This window comes from Schistocerca serialis, chromosome 4 (assembly GCF_023864345.2).
Source record: "Schistocerca serialis cubense isolate TAMUIC-IGC-003099 chromosome 4, iqSchSeri2.2, whole genome shotgun sequence".
Lineage (NCBI taxonomy): Eukaryota > Metazoa > Arthropoda > Insecta > Orthoptera > Acrididae > Schistocerca > Schistocerca serialis.
This window is the reverse complement of record NC_064641.1, coordinates 48706518-48727933: the sequence shown is the minus strand read 5'-3', so window position 1 is coordinate 48727933 and position 21416 is coordinate 48706518. Positions and strand designations below refer to the sequence as shown.

Genomic DNA, 21416 nt, shown 5'->3' with positions numbered 1-21416 from the left:
CCCTCCAACACATTGTTTACTGCTCAACTTTTCTGTCATTCAGATGTGTGAGAGATTCTTTTCATACCATCCACACAACTATCTAATCTCTACATTTCTTCCTTAAGTATCTCTTTGCCAATATGATTCCTCACTGCTGCTTCAATGCCAAAGCGTAGTTATTTGTGCAAGCAACCTATTTTCATTTTATCGTTAATGTTCTGGTCAGGTGTAGGCAGACCACCTGGTTTTCTTTTGCAACTGTCATTTCTAGTCTCAATGTACTGCCACCAACAATAAGAAATAAAGGATTCATCCAGTTAGACAATAGGAAGAGGTTGACAAATTGTATGATTTAGGTTATCACAAACAACTTTAATCAGAATTGCAAGACTTCAGATTTGAGTCATGCTTCTCCCAAATACAAATTCTCTCAACCATTTTGTCACATCATTCAATATGCCATGCCCTATCAGCTGCAAGATAACTATAGTTACATGTGCATCAAAGAATCAAAATATTGAACAATAAACCAAGCCATTAAAAGCACAATCATACCAAACAGAATGGAGAACACATAAAAAGAAGCATATACAGAAGCTCAGATAGTTGGCTGCCATCATCTTCTCTAAGTCTATCCGCTTATTATCCTCAAAAGTAATCATTTTTTTGAAAATATAATAGAACTGCATAGACAAAAAGAATCCACTCACCAAGCTGTGGCAGGATGACACACATACAAAGGTATTAAATATGCAAGCTTTCGGAGCGTGGCTCCTCCTCCTGGTAGAAGGGATGAAAGGGAAAACGGTGGGTGAAGGAAAAGAACTGCTGAGGTTCAGGACACAGGGAGAGTTCGGAAAAATCATGCTGAATCCCAGGTCGGGGGATATCTACTAGATGTGATGAGAAGGAAAGAATGATTGTTGGGGACTGCACCAGACGAGATTTGAAAACGTGGGATCTTAAACATGGAAGGTAGGGTAATACCCAAGACAGAGATTTCCGCCAAAACATTGTGGACGAGTTAATAAGACTGGAGAGCTAAGAGCATTTTATGTGATAAGAGGTTGGAGGGGAGTGGGGGAGGGTGGGGTGAAAGTGGAAAAATGGACAGGTCAGAAAATGAAAGACATAGAAAATTAAACGGGAGTGAAGAAAGGAATAGTTACTGTGAAGAAATGCTGAGACTGAATAAATAAACGTAAATTAAGGCTATTTGGGTGACAAGAACTAAGGACATGTTATAACGCCAGCTCCCAACTTCAGAGTTCAGAGAAACTGTTGTTTGGGGTAAGAATCCAGAGGGCGAACGTAGTGAAATAGGCACCGAGGATGACTGTCAAACTGTTGAGCATGCTCTGCAACAGGATATTGTGTGTTGCTAGTACATACCCTCCAACTATGCCCATTCATCCTAACTGATAACATAATGGTAATCATGGAGACATAAAAGGCCGAACAGTGTTTACGTAATAGCAGGTATACAAGTGGTTCTCACTTTGATAGAATATGTTCTCCACTTAAACATTAGTAAAGATTGGTGGTAGAAGGGTGCAAAGAGCAAATCTTACAGCGGATATGGTCAATAACAATACCAGAGAAGAAAAGTTGCAACTAGCTATATAGCAGAGATGCTGAGTCGCGATAGGCAAAATAAAAATATTCACACAATTATAGCTTTCGGCCATTAAGGCCTTTGTCAGCAGTCCTTATTTTAGCATAAAGACACAATTTCTCGTCACCAGTGTCGATGCAGGATAGGAATCGTCGGTGTTGTTCACTAGCCAATTGATGACGAGCAAGCACAGCTGCATATATGTCCAATTGCTGATTCTTGTTATTTTGGCTTAGAGCACGCACCGGATTTTTGAACCTTACCCAATGCATGCAAATTTCGCATGATGGTGCAATGGTCACAGTTCATCAAATCTAACAGCTCTCGAGTGCACTGACATGGATCATTGTGGATTAATGCACTTAAACAATCATCATCAAACCACGAAGGTCTTCCTCCTTAAATTGAGAAAATCATTTTCTTGCCATGTGTTGTAGAATGGCATAATCCTCATAAATGGTGCACATGTTTCTGGCTGCCTCCACTGCTGTCACCCCACTAACGAACTCAAACAGAAAAAAGATGTTGGAAATGTTCTGATTTCTTCACTTGGCACTCCATTTTCTAGTGTCCACAGCTCCACTCACTATCTCTAAATGACAATACGTAAACTCAAATAGCAACAGGGAACTACCAATAAAAAAAATGACAATCGATAAATAAACACACTGATTGGAATACTAACATTGCAAAACAAAAACACTATGAACTTATGCACCAACCTAATGTGAGCTCATTTTCAACATTTAGAAGTGTGATGTCTAATAGAGGTTATTTAATTCCTTTTTTAAAACAAAAGAAAATATTCACAATTTAGGGTATCCCAGCAAATGTTGTCATTGTGAAGTCTAACATTCAATCACATTACTCTACGGTCCAGCACTTACTGGAAGTCCTTTAATACTATACCCTTCAACCTATGTAGATAATGTCACTATCATGGATGAGAATAAAAAGAAAAAGGTTAAGCTTGGTGCCATGACTCAGAGATCTCCACATAACATAGTGCGGCAAATGAAAGATTAGGTAGCTATGCACTGCTAGGTCTCCTAATCTGATAGACCAATGCTACATGTTAAAATCATGCTGCAATGATTAAAACAGGACCGCCTTGCATTAAGTATCTTCATGTTACTGCTATTTTAATATTTTTATAAAAGGAAACTCTATAAAATCAACTCACCGTACTGCTGCTGTTGTGGATTGATAGTCATTTCTTGTAATGCTAACTGCAATTTTGGCAGTATATTATGCACTAGGAAAGCTTCCATATCACCACGAGGAAAAACAGCATTCCAGGACTGCAGCATCAACCTTGCAGAATGATCTGAAGGATGCCAATTTACTAATGCTTTGCTCAGCTTACTACGAATGACAGGGAACACAGTAGAATCCATACGATGCCCTGCAGCGAAAATAAAAGGAATATAATATCTCTAACACAATAAAATGATGAGTGAATATTTAAGCATCACTATACACAAATTTCTTTAAACAGGAAAGAGAATTCAAACCCTTTTCAAACCTGCATTAAAAGTGAAAGAGACTCATTTTTCAGAACAAATTAAAGAAATAAAATTACTGTACTATTTGAAGAGAAGATGATTTAGCAGTAAAACTGAAAAGTACAGTAAGTGTACCTGTATCGTGATCCAGTTATATCAATGTGAACTTACATACCAAGCAATGGCAGCCATGGATGTATCCATGCATGTATAGGGACAGTATCAGTAACAGGATTCCATTCTTCCACTTCCCGTTGAATACGAGGCAAAACTAGCTGCTCTCTGATATTTTCCAAGACCCAAGTTGGCAACAGTGGCAGCCAGAGTTCCAGGAGATTGATGACAGGTTCACAGTCTCGACAATTCCATGTGCTGTCAACAAAGTATTCACAATGAAAGAATAAGAAATACATAATCTGCTTACTGAAGCATTGAAAAAGTCAACAAATTTAAAGATCAACAATTAACACTAATGTGGTAGAATTTTATTATACTGAATAACAATAGCTCCAAAAAAAAATTCATTAATCTATTTCCACCACTCACTGACTACATATGAACAGCACTTGGGGAAAAACTGCCTGGGACGTACAGTTCTGAAAATTCTCTCTGTAAGGTGACCTAGATTTAGCTGAGACACAACCGGCATCAAACTGCTTGCTGCAGCACGTTACATGTTAATCCAGTGCCTCAGGAATGAAAGTTGATCTATTTATTTAACAGGTCACCATTTAACAACATTTAGCACCTTAAAATTGTAATCTAATATCAGCTAAAAAAAAATTAGCTGGAGTAAAAATAAAGTTACCTTCAGGAGATGCAATTTTTAGAAACCCCAACAAAAACGAAGTAGAGTCTAGCTACTGGAACTTCAGGGAGGAAGAAAAGGATTGATAGAGGAAAGCTGGAAAAAGAGGTGGAAGGGGCAAGGCATGAGAGTAAGGAGGGGGGAGGGGGGGGGGCTGCTGCTCACAAAGACTGGGAAGTAGTCCACCTGCTACCAGGATGGGTGAAGGCAAACAGCAAGCTATAGATTGAGTATGATGTCAATGATAGCACACTGATAAACACTGTGTCAGCTTCAGTTCAGAGAGGAAGGAAAAACATATAGTGAGAAGTGAGAGAGAGGGGGAGAGGGGGAAACTTTAATTTATCTGGTCATAATACCTCATTGGATGTTAACCTCCATCTCAAAAAGGCTTCCATTCTAATCTCAGAATACATCAAACCAATGAAGAAACTATAGTACCTCCACTTCAATTACTGACTCCCCTCTCACATATCAAATGCCCGCTTTCCTAAATCCTACATGTCCAATTGTAAATGTATTTCCCCCCAGCACCAATTCCCAACATATATATCACTAATCTTTCTCAGGCGTTCTTCTCCTTTAACATCACAAATGTTCCAGATAAAACCTTAGTGGCTGCTACACCCAAGGGCCATTCGTTCCTCCCACCCAGCATTAATTTCCCAAAATTGCAAAAGTAAGAACTTGTTCTCCAACACACCATCTCATAATCTCAATCTCCTGTACTTTAGTTATGCCAGCAAAATCCACTCCCTTGTCCTACGAGGTAAAATTTCATTATCCACTCATTCTTTAATCATTTATTTTCTCCCGTCCTTTCCAACAACACACACACACACACACACACACACACACACACACACACACACAGAGAGAGAGAGAGAGAGAGAGAGAGAGAGAGAGAGAGAGTTATCCCCAGCTCTTCCACTCTATTTTTGTGTTTCTTCCTATTCCTTAGCTGCATTATTGTTGCATCACAAGTTTATGGGTTTTAAGCTGTCATTTTCTCTTTACACTATACTTCGACAATTTCCCTTGATACCTTCATGATGTCTCAAGTGCACATTTCGTTTCCTGCTACACAGACTCTAACCAAACTTAATAAGTAACTTAAACTTTTTCACATTTTGGCATAGTCTTTTAGTTGGTTTGGAATTTCTTTTGATTCCTTTACGATTTTGGCAACAACTGCTAGGATACCACATGGCATGTTGTATTCACAGTTTGGTTGGAGTCCAGAGAGTAATGAAATCTGCACTTAACATGTGACAAAGCTTCATATGGCAAAAGAAGATCCATGACAGCCAGGTTTCCTCCACAGACTTCAAACTGCTGCTGTAAGACTGACTAGCTGCCCAAGACTTTGCCATAGAACCATAAACAGAACTTTGTTAAATGACTGGTCAGAGTTGTCATGTGAAGCAGCTGCACTAAGTTCACTGTAACTGTTGGGCATCTTATCTTGCTGTATTGACCACAGGGAAGTTGTTGAAATATTGTGGAAAGAGTAAATGACAACTTAGCTGCAAAAAAAAAGAAACTTGTAAATCAGCCAACAAAGCCTGAAGAATCACTCATTATTATTTTCGCTTTTCCGTTTCGTTCCTCTTTTAATCAACATTTATTTCTCACCCTGTTTCTTCTAGCATCTATGATAGAGTCTTTGTCAATGAGCTCTCTTGACCACATATACTTTGTCCTTCATCTTTTATGTCTCTTTTCAGTAACAAGGTGCATCACACTCCACTCAGTCTGAACGAACCCCTTGTTTTTCCCTTTTTCCCCAGCAATCTGTCTTCTTTCTTTTTTTAAAAAAAAAAAAAAAAAAAAAAAAAAAAAAAAAAAAAAAAAAAAAAAAAAAAAAGAAGAAGAAGAAGAAGAAGAACACACAGTCTAACAGTCCAAAAGCTAGGACCACTACTTTCAACTTCAAAGTATTTCTGTTAACACTACTGAAAATTGCACCTACTGAAGGTAAGTCCTGGTCAATCTCTCTAAAATTTTAACAAATGTATTATGAGTGACACATGGATGTACCAAATGGAAGTTAATTGTAATAAATGACATGCATATAACTCGTTCCAATATTAAGTGAAGAGTGTATAAATCTCAGCCATGTGTCAAGAAAGGCACTGCTGTTAACATATGGAAGAAATATTTTGCCAGCCTGTGTTAAATTCAATGGATGAGGCATGTATTTTCAGGAGTATAAGTTGAATAATGAATAATGGGAGCAATTGATCTTTACTATTATATTCACTTCCTTGCTACCTCCACTACATTACCTCTGAATTAGTGGTATTTTCAGGTCAATTACTTCAAAATTTTTGAATCAAAGTAATTTTCGAGTACAGTACTTTCCTGCCACTTTCTTCAAGGTGCAAACTATGATATAATAAACTGGCCATTGCAAAAGGAACTAAGACTAGTGTTTAAAATCTGGTTAAAGACGAAATGGTTAGAAACTGAGCCCTATTCGAGTTAGGGAAAGAACTGGCCATGCGCTTTCAAAAAATCCTTTTTGGCATTAACTTTAGGCAGTCAACGTTGTCTTCTTACAAATAATAGTAATTTTATATGATGAGATTGTAGTAATTACCATAAATACAGATTTTGAAATTAACAGTAGTTAACACCCTACATAGCAAAAGTGAATAACTAGCACTGAACAGCTCTGCAGATAAGTTTGAAAGAAAGATTTTCCAGATGTGGTGCTGGAGGTCGCTTACCTTTTCCAAATGTGCCTTTCAAATAATATTAATAATTTCTAAATAAGTTTTTCCAATGTTAACACAGACATGTCATACAGGAAATTGAATTAGAAATCATTTTATCTGTAACACAGAGGACCCAAAAATAATGCATTTAGCTGCCATCAATAGCAAAAATACAAAGCCTGGTCACTGAGCATTCTGTGACAAACAAACAAAAATTTCCTTTGGAACATGAGTTGCTTCTCATCATTCAAGATAAGACTCTGCAGTCAAAGCCTACCACGCACACTGAAATACACTTTCTTTAGCAAACAAACAATTCATTGATGTGATAGTGTAATGTCCTAACTGAAATGAAAAAGAAAAGGGCAGTGGATAGACAAACAAACAATTACTGCACCATTAGGTGAGGGAGGGAGAAGGTGCACAAGGGGACGGAAGGTGACTGGGAGGAAGGAGAAAGGAAGGTGTTACGCATGATGAGTCAACATCTGAGGGATGGGTATGAGAATTAGGAGAGGGGAGTTGGCAGGGAAGGAACGATAAAGGTTGGGGACAGGGTTTCAAGCTGGAAAAGAGCCAGAATTTAGCCAGTGTTATGGGGAAGGTAGCATTAAGGATGAGATAACACGGTCAGGACTAGGGGAGTGGGAGGGTCAGGAAGACAAGGGGGGGAGGTCAGGAGGACGAGGGGGGAGGTCAGGAGGACGAGGGGGGAGGTCAGGAGGACGAGGGGGGAGGTCAGGAGGACGAGGGGGGAGGTCAGGAGGACGAGGGGGGAGGTCAGGAGGACGAGGGGGGAGGTCAGGAGGACGAGGGGGGGAGGTCAGGAGGAAGGAGGAGGTAAATGGAAAATTGTTGCAAGGAGGGGAAAGATTAGGAGGAAAGGGAGAATTAGTAGCAAGGAGGGGTTAGGAGGGAGGGAGGGAGGGAGGGAGGGAGGGAAGGAAAGGTCAGGAGGGAGGGAGGGAGGGAAGGAAGGAAGGGTCAGGAGGGAGGGTAGGAGGGAAGGAAGGAAGGGTCAGGAGGGAGGGTAGGAAGGCCAGGAGGGAGGGAAGGAACGGTCAGGAGGGAGGGTAGAAAGGCCAGGAGGGAGGGAGGGAAGGAAGGGACAGGAGGGAGGGTAGAAAGGCCAGGAGGGAGGGAGGGAAGGAAGGGACAGGAGGGAGGGCAGGAAGGCCAGGAGGGAGGGAAGGAAGGAAGGAAGGGTCGGTAGGGAGGGAGGGAAGGATGGCCAGGAGGGAGGGAAGGAAGGCCAGGAGGGAGGGAAGGAAGGCCAGGGGGGAGGGAAGGGAGGAAAGTCAGGAAGGAAGATCAAATGGGAGGGAGAGAAGGGAGGGAAGGAGGGAGGGAGGGAGGGAAGGAAGATCAAGTGGGAGGGAAAGAAGGAAGGTCAGGAGGGGAGGGAAGGAAGGTCAGGAGGGGAGGGAAGGAAGGTCAGGAGGGGAGGGAAGGAAGGTCAGGAGGGGAGGGAAGGAAGGAAGGAAGGAAGGAAAGGAGGTCAGGAGTGAGGGTTAGGAAGGTGGGTCAGGAGGGAGGGAGGGAGGGAAGGAGGGAAGGAAGGCCAGGAGGGAGGGAGGGAAGGCTGGGAGGGAGGGAAGGAGGGAGGGAGGGAAGGCTGGGAGGGAGGGAAGGAGGGAGGGAAGGAAGGCTGGGAGGGAGGGAGGGAAGGAAGGAAGGCTGGGAGGGAGGGAAGGAAGGCTGGGAGGGAGGGAAGGAGGGAGGGAAGGAAGGCTAGGAGGGAGGGAAGGAAGGCTGGGAGGGAGGGAGGGAGGGAGGGAAGGAAGGCTGGGAGGGAGGGAGGGAGGGAGGGAGGGAGGGAAGGAAGGCTGGGAGGGAGGGAGGGAGGGAGGGAGGGAGGGAGGGAGGGCCGGGTGGGAGGGAGGGAAGGCCGGGTGGGAGGGAAGGCCGGGAGGGAGGGAGGGCCGGGAGGGAGGGAGGGAGGGAAGGAGGGAAGGAAGGCCGGGAGGGAGGGAAGGAAGGCCGGGAGGGAGGGAAGGAAGGCCGGGAGGGAGGGAAGGAGGGAGGGAAGGCCGGGAGGGAGGGAGGGAGGGAGGTCGAAAGGGAGGGGAGGTCGAAAGGGAGGGGAGGTCGAAAGGGAGGGGAGGTCGAAAGGGATGGGAGGTCGAAAGGGAGGGGAGGTCGAAAGGGATGGGAGGTCAAAAGGGATGGGAGGTCAAAAGGGATGGGAGGTCAAAAGGGATGGGAGGTCAAAAGGGATGGGAGGTCAAAAGGGAGGGGAGGTCAAAAGGGAGGGGAGGTCAAAAGGGAGGGGAGGTCAAAAGGGAGGGGAGGTCAAAAGGGAGGGGAGGTCAAAAGGGAGGGGAGGTCAAAAGGGAGGGGAGGTCAAAAGGGCGGGGAGGTCAAAAGGGCGGGGAGGTCAAAAGGGAGGGGAGGTCAAAAGGGAGGGGAGGTCAAAAGGGAGGGGAGGTCAAAAGGGAGGGGAGGTCAAAAGGGAGGGGAGGTCAAAAGGGAGGGGAGGTCAAAAGGGAGGGGAGGTCAAAAGGGAGGGGAGGTCAAAAGGGAGGGGAGGTCAAAAGGGAGGGGAGGTCAAAAGGGAGGGGAGGTCAAAAGGGAGGGGAGGTCAGGAGCAAGGGGAGGTCAGGAGCAAGGGGAGTTAGGAGCAAGGGGAGTTAGGAGCAAGGGGAGTTAGGAGCAAGGGGAGTTAGGAGCAAGGGGAGTTAGGAGCAAGGGGAGTTAGGAGCAAAGGGGGTCAGGAGCAAGGGGAGTTAGGAGCAAAGGGGGTTATGAGCAAAGGGGGTTATGAGCAAAGGGGGTTATGAGCAAAGGGGGTTAGGAGGAAAGGCAAGTTAGGAGGAGGGAAAGCTGATGGCTCTTTCTTGTACATGTATACATGAGGTTAGTGTGGTCTGACAAAGAAGAAGAAATCTGAGTGAATGAATGAATGAAGGAAGGAAAATTAGGTTTTAATATTCCACACATATGATCATTAGAGATACACCAGAAGCTTGGAAAAGGAGAGAAAGATGGAGAGAACATTGGCCAAGGGTTTTTTTTAAGGAGCTATTCGTGGATTCACTTTTAATCGTTCGGGTAAACTACTGAAAACCTGAATGCGTTGCAATTGTCTCCTATGGGAACACACAGCCATCAATATCATCATGTATGCGCACCTATCCACTGCTCATTCCTTCTTCTATAAGATATGGCTACATACCCTCATACAAACAATTCTACATCGTACCACAATTTATTTTGTTTTCCATCAATTTCAACTAGTACAATAAAAGTACTTACAGCACCTGAAACTTGAAGCAGATTGATAACAATGACGATGATCGTGGTGGTGGTGGTGGTAAGTTTAGCACATGAATTAATTAAATTTGCTGCTAGACATTAAATTTTCTTATAAAAGTATCAAGGCACAAAAAATTATATAGTTCCACATGCTCATAGCATACATTGTCAGGTGGAGGATGGATGATGATGATGATGATGATGATGATGGTTTGAGGGGCACTCAACATCATGGTCATCAGCACCCACGGAGGATGGAGTCTTCAAAGACAGTGACACGAATTTTGACAAGAAATTCTTGAGTAGTTCAACGATTAGAGTATGAGGAAAACAGTTCTACTAATAACGTGGTATGGACTGACATTTCTGTCCTCTCTTGAAGTAGGACTTTTTGTAACTATATGCAGCGAAGCTTTCTGATAGTATCCATGCAGGTAACTAATATTTAGTTAGTTATTATGCGATTGTTCTGTATGTTATATGTGCTCCATAATGATAGTAAGATGTATTTTATCTACAGAATGAAAGTGTTGGTATCATGATAAGTGCGTAAAAATAATTCACAAATTCATAAACGATGAAGATCAGTGGCAGTGTTGTACATGTGCCAAACTTTTAGTAGAAATCAATTTAAAGGATTCCCTAACAATAAATGAAAAGGAAATAAATATAGTAAAAGAAGATCTAGCAGCAATACGTTCTGAACATGGACAACTCTTGAAGACACACAAAATATTAACAGAAAAACCATCTGCTGAATGCTTCATTGTATGCATTCTTAAAGTTCTTTTGGCATCACAGGAAGAAGATATTAATGCACTAAAAGAGGAATTAGCTACAACACATTTCGAATATGAGGACCACATGAAGAAATTCAAAGTAGTAAAAACAAAAAACAAAAAAACTAACAACAGAAAGTGAGCAACACACAACCGATGTACTGTGCTCATGATGTGACTAAAAACGCTGATAATAACAAACTCCTTACTCTGAACAAGGGTTCTAGTGCTTCAAATAACAACTCCAACAAGAAAAATGTGTATCACCAGCAACAAAAAGCCAAGATAAACATACTGTCACAAAAGCAGCACAGACACTGACTGTAGTATTAATAATGACGACAACGAACACTTTTATAAACAACAGGAAACTAAATTGCTGGCTAAAGACATGGCAATTCAAACAAAAATCTATGAGGTAATAAATACAATGTGGTGTTTTTTGCGGACAATCATGGCAAGAAATTAACTAGTGTAGTAAATGACATAAATAGCAACACTGCAGCTACTGGAACCCCAAAACTGGGAGCAAAAACGAGTGCTCTCCTAGAAGATATCAGCCAAACAAAAGTAATGTTGCAAGAAACTATGTTATGTATTTAAGTGGTTCAAATTATGTGGCATATAATGAACCAGTCACCTGTATTAAAAATATAAAAATGTTCTTAGAACATAAGCAATCAAAAAGTTCAGTTGTTGTTACAATACCCCATAGATGCAATTTAACTTAAAGTTCATGTGTCAACAGAGAACTACAATAGACAAATACCCGTATATTCTTCTTTGTTCACAGTGCGAGTCATCACACAGTACAAATGCTTCCTGTAAAAAATACTGGGTCCTGATTGCTTAGAGAGAAAAAAATGCTAATTACTTATCCTCCTGCAAGTAAACATTCACAGTATTAGGAACACATTACTGGATAAAATGTAATGAATTGTGTGTCTCAGATCACTGGCTTATAGAAAATCTAGTAGATTTCTTCATACCTAATGAGTACATTCTGGCAGCTATAATGTGCAGAAATGGGAAGAAAAATGTGGGGTAGGGGTTGCAATGTGTACCTGACAATACACACCATTTTCTAAAATAAATTTATGCTCATACTCCTCTGCATTAAATGGAGAATTGAGTTGTATAAGACTGATCAAGCAGAGTACAATAATTGACAGTTTGTATACATATCTCCAAATGGCGATGTAGCTTTTTTTTTTTTTTTTGGGGGGGGGGGGGGTGGAAATTGACAAATGATGAGAAAAACTTTAAAACTCAAAACAAATGCAGTATATGGCAATTTCAACATATAGGGCTGTCTGACTCAGATGAGTCCAGCCCTAAAACATTTTTAAACCTATTCAGGTCATTAAATTTATATTGTATTAATAATAGCCCAACAAGTGGGAATGCCTCTTTTGGACAAAATTATAGCTGATTTCTCACGAAACTTATACGCTGTTAGAATAGCAGATTTATGTTTTGCAGATCATGATCCACCATTCCTCACGTACCATTATGCACAGTCAGATAATAACTGTGTGACTGCAAATACGAAGCCAGGCATGACGTGTTTAGGTCAGATTTTATTCACAGATTGCCTGAGAAATGCAAACTGGGACTTGTAGACAAACCAACTGTTGAAACTCTCTCTATTAACTTCTTTAAGACACACACTATGGGCTCAAAAGTATCTGGACACCTGGCTGAAAATGCCTTACAAGTTCGTGGCGCCCTCCATCAGTAATGCTGGAATTCAATATGGTGTTGGCCCACACTTAGCCTTGACGGCAGCTTCCACTTGTGCAAGCATACTTTCAATCAGGTGCTGTAAGGTTTCTTTGGGAATGGCAGCCCATTCTTCACAGAATGCTGCACTGATGAGAGGAATCGATGTCAGTTGGTGAGGCCTGGCATGAAGCTGGCTTTCCAAAACATCCCAAAGGTGTTCTATAGGAATCAGGTCAGGACTCTGTGCAGGCCAGCCCATTACAGAGTTGTTATTGTCATGTAACCACTCTGCTAAAGGCCGTGCTTTATGAACAGGTGCCCGATCGTGTTGAAAGATGCTATCGCCATCCCCAAGTTGCTATTCAACAGTGGGAAGCAAGAAGGTGCTTCAAATATCAAAGTAGGCCTGTGCTGTGATAGTGCCATGCAAAACAACAAGGGGTGCAAGCCCCCTCCATGAAGAACACAACACCATAACACCACCGGCCCCAAATTTTACTGTTGGCACTACACACGCTGGCAGATGACTTTCACCGGACATTCGCCATACCCACACAATGCCATCAGATTGCCACATTGTGTACCATGATTTGTCACTCCGCACAACGTTTTTTTCACTGTTCAATCGTCCAATGTTTACGCTCCTTACACCAAGTGAGTCATTGTTTGGCATTTACCAGCATGATGTGTGGCTTATGAGCAGCCGCTCGACCATGAAAGCCAAGTTTTCTCACCTCTTGCCTAACTGTCATAGTACTTGCAGTGGATCCTGATGCAGTTTGGAATTCATGTGTGATGGTCTGGATAGTTGTCTGTCTGTTACACATTACGACACTCTTCAACTGTCGGCAGTCTCTGTCAGTCAACAGACGAGGTCGGAGTGTAAGCTTTTGTGCTGTACACATCACTTCAAGTTTCCACTTCACTAACTCATCAGAAACAGTGGCCCTAGGGATGTTTAGGAGAGTGGAAATCTCACGTACAGACGTATGACACAAGTGACACCCAATCACCTGACCACGTTTGAAGTCCATGAGTTCCACGGAGCCCCCCATCCTGCTCTCTCGCGATGTCTAATGACTACTGAGGTCGCTGATATGGAGAACCTGGCAGTAGGTGGCAGCACAATGCAACTAATATGAAAAACGTATGTTTTCAGGGGTGTCCTGATACTTTTGATCACACAGTGTATATTGATTTATGGCGCTCTTGTTCACCACTGAAAAGAAACAGTTCTAAACCAAACAGAAAAGGTGAAAAACTTAAATGATACACTGATAATGTTGCTAGTATCACAAAAATTTCACTTTACAATATGTATAAAATTAATTACAAATGTGGCACAGAGCTGTACGAAATTTTTCATAAAGCTTACATAAAAGAAATATAAAAAATATAAAATTTAAGTTAAACTTGCCAAACTAGTTGCCTATGAAAATTCCACAGAAGGAGCTCTGCCAAAGACTGGAAAAGTTTTATTTTATTTTTTGACTTTAGCACACCTGCTCTTAATTCTGACGATTGCTTTTTTGCAATGTAGTTTTATTGTTTTATCAAAATTTCACACTGATGAAGACATCCTTAGAGGTGTTGTAACCTAGGTCAGTGTACCAAAAAATTATTTGCAACCAGTTGGCTGTATAATTCTTACACTGAAATTAATATATGGTTGCTGAGAAACAGCCATGTCTAAATTTGTCTTTGAAATTGTTAATCAGACATTAACTGCATTTGAAAATAAGAATACAGTCTCTCTAGAGGTATGGGATTTGAGTAATGCTTTTGGCTGTATCCCCTATGACACCTTACTAGACAAACTATAGTATTATAGAACAAACAATACAGCACTAGAAACTATTAATTCTTATCTAAGTAACAGGAGGCAATTTGTGTCAATTAAAAATAGGCATTCTTCCTTGAAGAAAGTCACTTATGGGGTGCCTCAGGGCTCTGTCCTTGGACCATTCTTCTTCAGTGTTGCATTTAACGGTTTACCACATTATGCTGCACTTCAGTCAGTTATCTGATATGCAGGCAACACAACTTTAATCACCTCAGGTCGAGATATGTTAAGGTTACACCAGAAATCACAGTACACCCACACCTTAACGTTAAACTGGTTCTCATCTAATAAAATACTGTGCAACCCAGAGAATACTCAGCACCTGATGGCAGGACTAGCTACAGACATAGAAGCAAAATCTGTAAAACTGCTTTGCGACCTGCATTTATTATAAAACACAGGACTCTTTCAACTGAGAGCCCATCTCCGTTTATGTATCTAATTATTATACTTCACTGGTCCTTATGTGATATATGGTGCAGAATCTACTATTGAAAAATATTTAGAATAAATAACTTCATTACATATGTTTTGGGTCACTGACCTCCCCAAAAGACATATTTAACCTTTATAAGTTGCTAGTGAGAGGGATGAAGTAAATCTTTTTCCTGAGTCACCAAACCTTGTTATATGGTCAGCCAAAAAAAGAATCACACCTTGCAATTATTTCCAGACAAATTATGATATTTCCATTTTTTGCACAGTCAAACATTTCTTTGTCTCCACAAAGTGTTAGACCCCTAGAAGCTAGGACAACAAAAAACCAGTAGTAGGCCGTCTGATATGCAACTGAAGAAACAAACAACACAGGGTTGCCAGGACAGCTGTTCTCTACATGTGTTCATTGTTGTTTGTGAGCACTTCTAATATCACTTTTTGTTGAGTGATTCCTATAATTTGTTCAATATTGTAACTGTGACTCCACATGTATTAGAAGCAAAAAAGATGTACAAAACATTTTGAAAGGCCACGCAATTGCAGCCAGTGCCTGCTTGCTAAATCTTTGAAAAAGTTCAGTACTGGTGTGCAAAACAAATTAATCCTCATTTTATTGCAGAGAAGTAGTATTACGATGTTAATTAAGTACCCGTAGGTCAAATAGTCCAAAGACTGGATAGTCATGAGCCAGATAGTCAAGAGTCCACTGTACTTTGATTACATCAAATACATCAATACATGTTAGTACTCGAATTACGTACTTTAATTTTAAATAGAGAACCACATGAAATGCTGTGTTGTGTATGACAGCAATGTAACTATCAATGAATGAAGAACTGAACAACACACCACACGCAAGATCTTGTAGGCTATGTGATTACATGGAGAGTAAGGCTGTGTCCGACAGAGAGTGCCCTGCTGGTGCACTCAGAACGCTCTGTTGCCACTGCGATCAGCTGTAGTCAAACAGAGGGCAGACAGGATGCAGCTATCCAGTTGTTGAACTACGCTCGTTTTGAGTGAATCAGCTGCTGTCCAAAAAACATGAGTAGCAGTTCTAATGACAATCAACTGTTGCCTTTATTCAAACTCGCTTAGAGGGAACAAAAAAAAGTAGAAACATAAAATTAACACTAAACCACAATATGACAGGGAATTTCACTGTCTTTGCGAGGAGATTTGGTCTTGCGAACACCGTTTCTTCAGTTATTTTTGAATGTCTCGCCAACAACTGGGAACATTACACAAACTCATTTAACCAAAAATCTCAAAAAATCAAATGAACAAGAGAAAGCCACAGGTTCACAGGAAAGACTTGTCAATTTCTTTCAGGTAAGCACTTTATTTGTGATGTAATTGATTCTTCTGTCACTGCTTAGTAGAATATTATTTATGATAGATATTTATTGTATTATTATATTATTGTATTATTGTATTATTATTGTTGTTGGTGTATTATTGCATTGTATTGGTATTTATTGTAGAAACCATTTAGTTTAGTTTATTACTTACTGTACCTGTATATTTTCAAAAATAGTTATTATCGTAAAACATTGAACTATATGAATAAAATATACACTGAAAAATATTGTCAGCACTGTAGACAAACAAGTGCGAACTACAGATCAATCAACAATTGTCTACACTGAAACAAACTTTTGCCTTCTCATACATTTCTCTGGTGCGAGAAAAGTCACTGGAAGATTCCCCATTCAAAAATTGCAACGGTGACCAGCACTACATTGTGACACCACTGAGCTTGGTGATAAAAGAATTGCAGGGGGGTGTTTCTTGTGATTGCAGCCACATTTTTATTTATTTATTTATTTATTTATTTTCGCTTTGGTCCCCCCCCCCCCCCCAGGTGGTCCCTCATTAGGGATTGAATTATGCTTCTTCCTCTCAATCCCAATCATCAGGAAATTTTTCTCTGTTTTCTCTGACTCTTCAACACATTTGATATTTATGATGTGGCAACTGTATATCAGGAAGAAACTCCATATGACCTCATATGACCTGCTCATGGACAATTCTGATACTTCTTGGCTCAACTGGTGCCTCCCTTTACGAATTTTAAGTATTTGCTGTAGCAGTCTTGTAGATTCTCCTGTTTTGCTCAAACAGCCTCACCTGTCTGTCACACCACAAGCAAATTACTTCATTCCATTCGCCACATTTACTACTAACAAACAGTACATTTGGTTCCAGATATTTGGCCACTGGTGATTCACACCAGACCATTGCTTTTTAATTCCACATGGGAAAGGCAACTCCCTCCAGCTAAGTTAGATATGTGGGTGTCAAGACCTCTACGACATTTCACATCCACCGTATTTATCTCAACCAGCAGAGAAATTCTGGAAGAAAATTGAGATGGTACTAATGGAATGGTGACAATTCCCTAACTGCACTGAGAACGTAGATGGGAAGCATGTTAGAATGAAGTGTCCTAAAAATAGTGGCTCAAATTATTTTTGTTATAAAAACTTGTTTTCAATGTCTGGCTTGCAGTTATTGATCACAGTTTCATGGTTATCATATGGATCACTATGACAGACACTGTGGCAGCATAAGTTTTTAAATTTCTGAATTTTTATGGGAGTTCAGATGGGGAATATGTATCAGCCTTTGAAATCATGCCCGGCCTCAAATATGTCCATCTGTCCTGTGCTCACAGGTGAAGAAAGGTTCCCCAGCAGCCCTGTAAGATCCTTCAAAAGCAGTTTTCAATAAACAAATATGCAAGGGCTGGTGTGTGGCGAAAAATGCCTTCAGTATACTCACTCAATGGTGATGACTTTTTGAGGCCTATAGACTTACAATCAATACAGCGGAAACTGTTGTCAAAACGGTATATTTGTAGCTTAAATTGTCCTACAATGACACCACTAGTTTGTGCAAACCCATTATTATTTCCAACTGAACTGTACTGTACACTACAGTCTGAAATACACTTGCGTCAGTTTTCTTCCTTCTTGCTGCCTTTTTCATCGCATTTTTATAATCACAGTGTCATATTCTCGTATCGTACAAAATAAATTTCCAGCACCAACACAATCATTCTTTCTATTTCTGCTGCCATCTTGTGCACATTTGCCTGCCACAGATTTTGTAGAAAATCACAAACTGCCAACTGCACAATACAGGCAAGGGCGGGCTAGTGTGGGCACCCACCAATTGTTTGACCAGGAGGAAGCTGTAGCATGCATCCGCGCAACACAGAGAGTGCAGCGGGTGCCCACACAGGTTGTGCACTTCCTGTTTGACAAAGCTTTAATGTGCTTGTACATGAAAAACTAGGTAGACTAGTAGTAAAATACGAATTTAATGACAGGTACAATTATTTGTCAACACTTTGCCGATAAATTATCGAATGCCTGAAGGCTGATGTAATGAACATTAAAATTATACTTAAAAAAAAAAAAAAACCAATGGCAAAATTTTTCTGCCCCAAAAATTTTGCTGCCCTGTACCTGCCTAAATATGGCCTCGACAGTACTAACATCCTATAATTTCTTTACGTTTACAGTGTTGTATATTACAAATATTTAAACCACAAATATCTCAAATGACAGGCAGGCAACGCAGAGGTTAGTTTCGTTTATACAGATGTCAAGAATTGTCTCCAAATTACACACCATTGTTAATGATCTGTTTATAATATTCAAATTAACTCTGCTCTCATATGATGCAGGATAATTAACCCTTTCACTGTTACAGACGTGCTCTCTGCATTCTGTGTTGAGGTGTCTTTTGTTATGCTGTACTGCTCGCCAAATGCTGGTGTGTCTGCTGAGAGACAGCGTTCCACCCAATATAAAATCATCTGAATCATTATTTTATTAATTATTAGGCGAAAAAATTGGATTTTTGCGCATCTTAGAGTCTGATATCTTCTCTCGATAAAAAACTGAATTTCTTTTCGTTGTCCATCAAAACTTAGTGTGCTGTGTAAAATTAAGTAAAACATTCTATGAAATTTTAAAGAGTCTATAGAGGTAAAAACACATTGGTAAACCTTGCGTGTAGTTGATTTTAGCTCATATGTTGCAGCAAATGAAATGTAGATAAGATATCAAAATTTTATTTAAAACAGAGAGCAGAACGATATCTCATTTCATTCTCGAGTTATTGGGTTTTATGTCTGAAGGATGGTCATGTGCAATGCACCCATCCACCTCTCTGCACATCACAAATCATGAGGGCATAACAATCACCATGTCACATAAACAATTTAAGATATTCAAACAAGGTTTTCTGCAGATGATAGCATACTGACACACACGTTGTATGATAAATACTCGAAATTTTTTTATTCACTTATATACATGTGGATGTAATTTGTCTGCAGCAGTGAGTGGTCAACAGTTCAGACGAATACAGACATCCACAGCATGGTAGAAAGACCAAAGCAGCGCACTTATGTATGTCCACATCACCTGGGGAATGGGTAGCAGGACACGTCTAGACACCCAAAGCAGCAAAAGTGTTAAGGAATATTAATCAAGAGACAATCTTGAGAATTAAAGAGACTAAAATATGAGGACTGATGGTGGTTCTAATGTGGTAAGGTACACAATGGCCAGGTGGTCAGATGCCCTTTCAAAAATAATCTACACAGATGTAGTTACATATTTCGAAATTCAAACTGTGAAAATGATATTAAAATGTCAACTGCTAACTCTGATTCACACTAAGTCATACATTCTCCTTTCCAACACGAAATAGTCTCTTTCTATGGTCAGCAAAGAGGTTAAGTCTTTTGAGCCTTCCAGTAAAGTTAATCCCTAATTAGTGGCAATATTATGTTCTTAATTCTTATATTACTTTATCTGGTTTCTATAGCACACATCGCCACTAAGTTAGTACATCAAAAGCTCACTTGTCAGTGCCAACCATTACTGAGTCTGAAAATTACATAAATACTGCAATCACTTCCGATGCTGCAACAAGCAATTTATGATGCCCAGGTGACACCTTAGGTAGCTCTTCTCTGCACGTGATTGATTGTAAGAGCTAAAGGCATGCAAGCAGCAACTCGTGCTCACACATGCGTGCAGCTGCCAGCTACTTGCATCAGTGCAGGTGACCGCCCGCCACAAAATGCCTCCACAGCTGTGATGCTGGCAAAGTGTGTGTGATGTACTGTCAGTGGAGGATTGGACCAAATATTGGTCTTTCTCAGTTCACACTGGTTAGCCTTGGTAGTCTGTAATTATTCAGGCTAGGGTGACAGACACAGTGAAGGTGAGTTTGTATAGTATGCATGTTATTGTAACCTATATTTGTGAATAAATTGGTGAAAATTACTCAGTGTTCACATATTTCTGCTCCTTACAGACCTAATACCTACAATACCTAATTACTAGTACTACGTGTCATCAGCCGAGGATAGGCCTTTATACTTGTAAATATACTAATATGGACAACGAATAATAGTCAAAACATGTAATTTGGAAAACTGTGACTGGATTGGATATAATTTATTAAATAAATATATGAGGCAGCCACCCTGACAACACACTGTAGGTTCCCCATAAGACTCTCAAGTGATCAAATCTCAAACTAACTTGTGAAACTGGTCCAGTATTTATCTCATCAGCACAAGGCCACAAGACTGGTTTCTTCAGAAGATACACTGACCTGGTACACAGCAAATAAATGTTATGGAATTTTTAGTCAATTGGCAGAATTGTTAAATGGAGCATCAAGTTCAAGTTCACTGAACGAGGTTGGGGCACCTGAGAAACCCATCATCAAATGAGCTCCAAAAATTTTTTAAGCAATAATACTAGCGAGAGGATCCTCATTCCACAATTTAGCTAAGTTAAGGCCAAGACACTGACAGTTATCTTTAACACAGATGGGCTTATCTGAAGAACATTTAAATTCTACAGCTGCTGCTTCCTCTCTAATCTGCTAAACATCAAATGTAATTATGAAGTTATTGAAAAACCAAAAGAGCATCAGAAAACTCCAAAAGAAAAAAATCTTTATATGAGAAGACCTCGGCAGCCAGAGGCTGTGGTCACGTATACAAGAGTTGTATTTCTCTCTCTCTCTCTCTCTCTCTCTCTCTCTCTCTCTCTCTGTGTGTGTGTGTGTGTGTGTGTGTGTGTGTGTGTGTGTGTGTGTGTGTGTGGTCTAATTCTGATAAAGATCTTTTTGGCCAAAAACTTACTTCTTTGACAGTCTCTCTCTCTCTCTCTCTCTCTCTCTCTCTCTCTCTCTCTCTCTCTCTCCCCCCTTTTAATTTTTTTTTTTTATTTTATTCCTCCCCCAACCCCACCCCCTGCCGCCCCGCCACCCTCTGCGACTCAGCATCTCTGCTATAAGGCGAGTGTCAATCTATCCTTTTCATAATATTGTCATTAAACAAGAAGAGTTGCAAGGCATTTCCATCTGTGGTTTGATGCTGTTTGTCATGACAGCAGGGCCAAGATGTAAAAATGAGTCTTGCAGACACTGTTCTCTTGCTCATTAAGGTGTGATATATAAAACTGTGTATGAATCTAGGAAACAGCTTGGAAACCAATGATCTTAGTTACACTGATTATATTATGCTTCCTGATTGTGTCACAAGTATCTCAAGGTCAAGATGATGCTTTTGTTGGAGAGCTTACAGCATACATATTTCCACCAGCAGCTCTGAGCATACATTGGTGGAAATGCAGAAGAGCTTATGAAGCAGATAATTCTTATAGTAAAGAAAATATGTGCTGTTCCATGAATACATAGGACTCACT

The 21416-nt window shown here is 40.6% G+C and overlaps 1 protein-coding gene across 2 annotated transcripts in view; it reads right to left on the bottom strand.

Moving 5' to 3' along the window:
* LOC126473782 (tuftelin-interacting protein 11) overlaps window positions 1–21416 on the bottom strand; it is a 145559-nt gene that overhangs the window by 12662 nt on the left and 111481 nt on the right. For both annotated transcript variants that reach the window (XM_050101050.1, XM_050101051.1), the window contains 2 exons: window positions 3278–3474; window positions 2781–3002 (listed from right to left, as the gene is read on the bottom strand). In XM_050101050.1, coding sequence (XP_049957007.1) covers window positions 2781–3002; window positions 3278–3474 — 419 coding nt within the window. The remainder of the gene's footprint in view (window positions 1–2780; window positions 3003–3277; window positions 3475–21416) is intronic.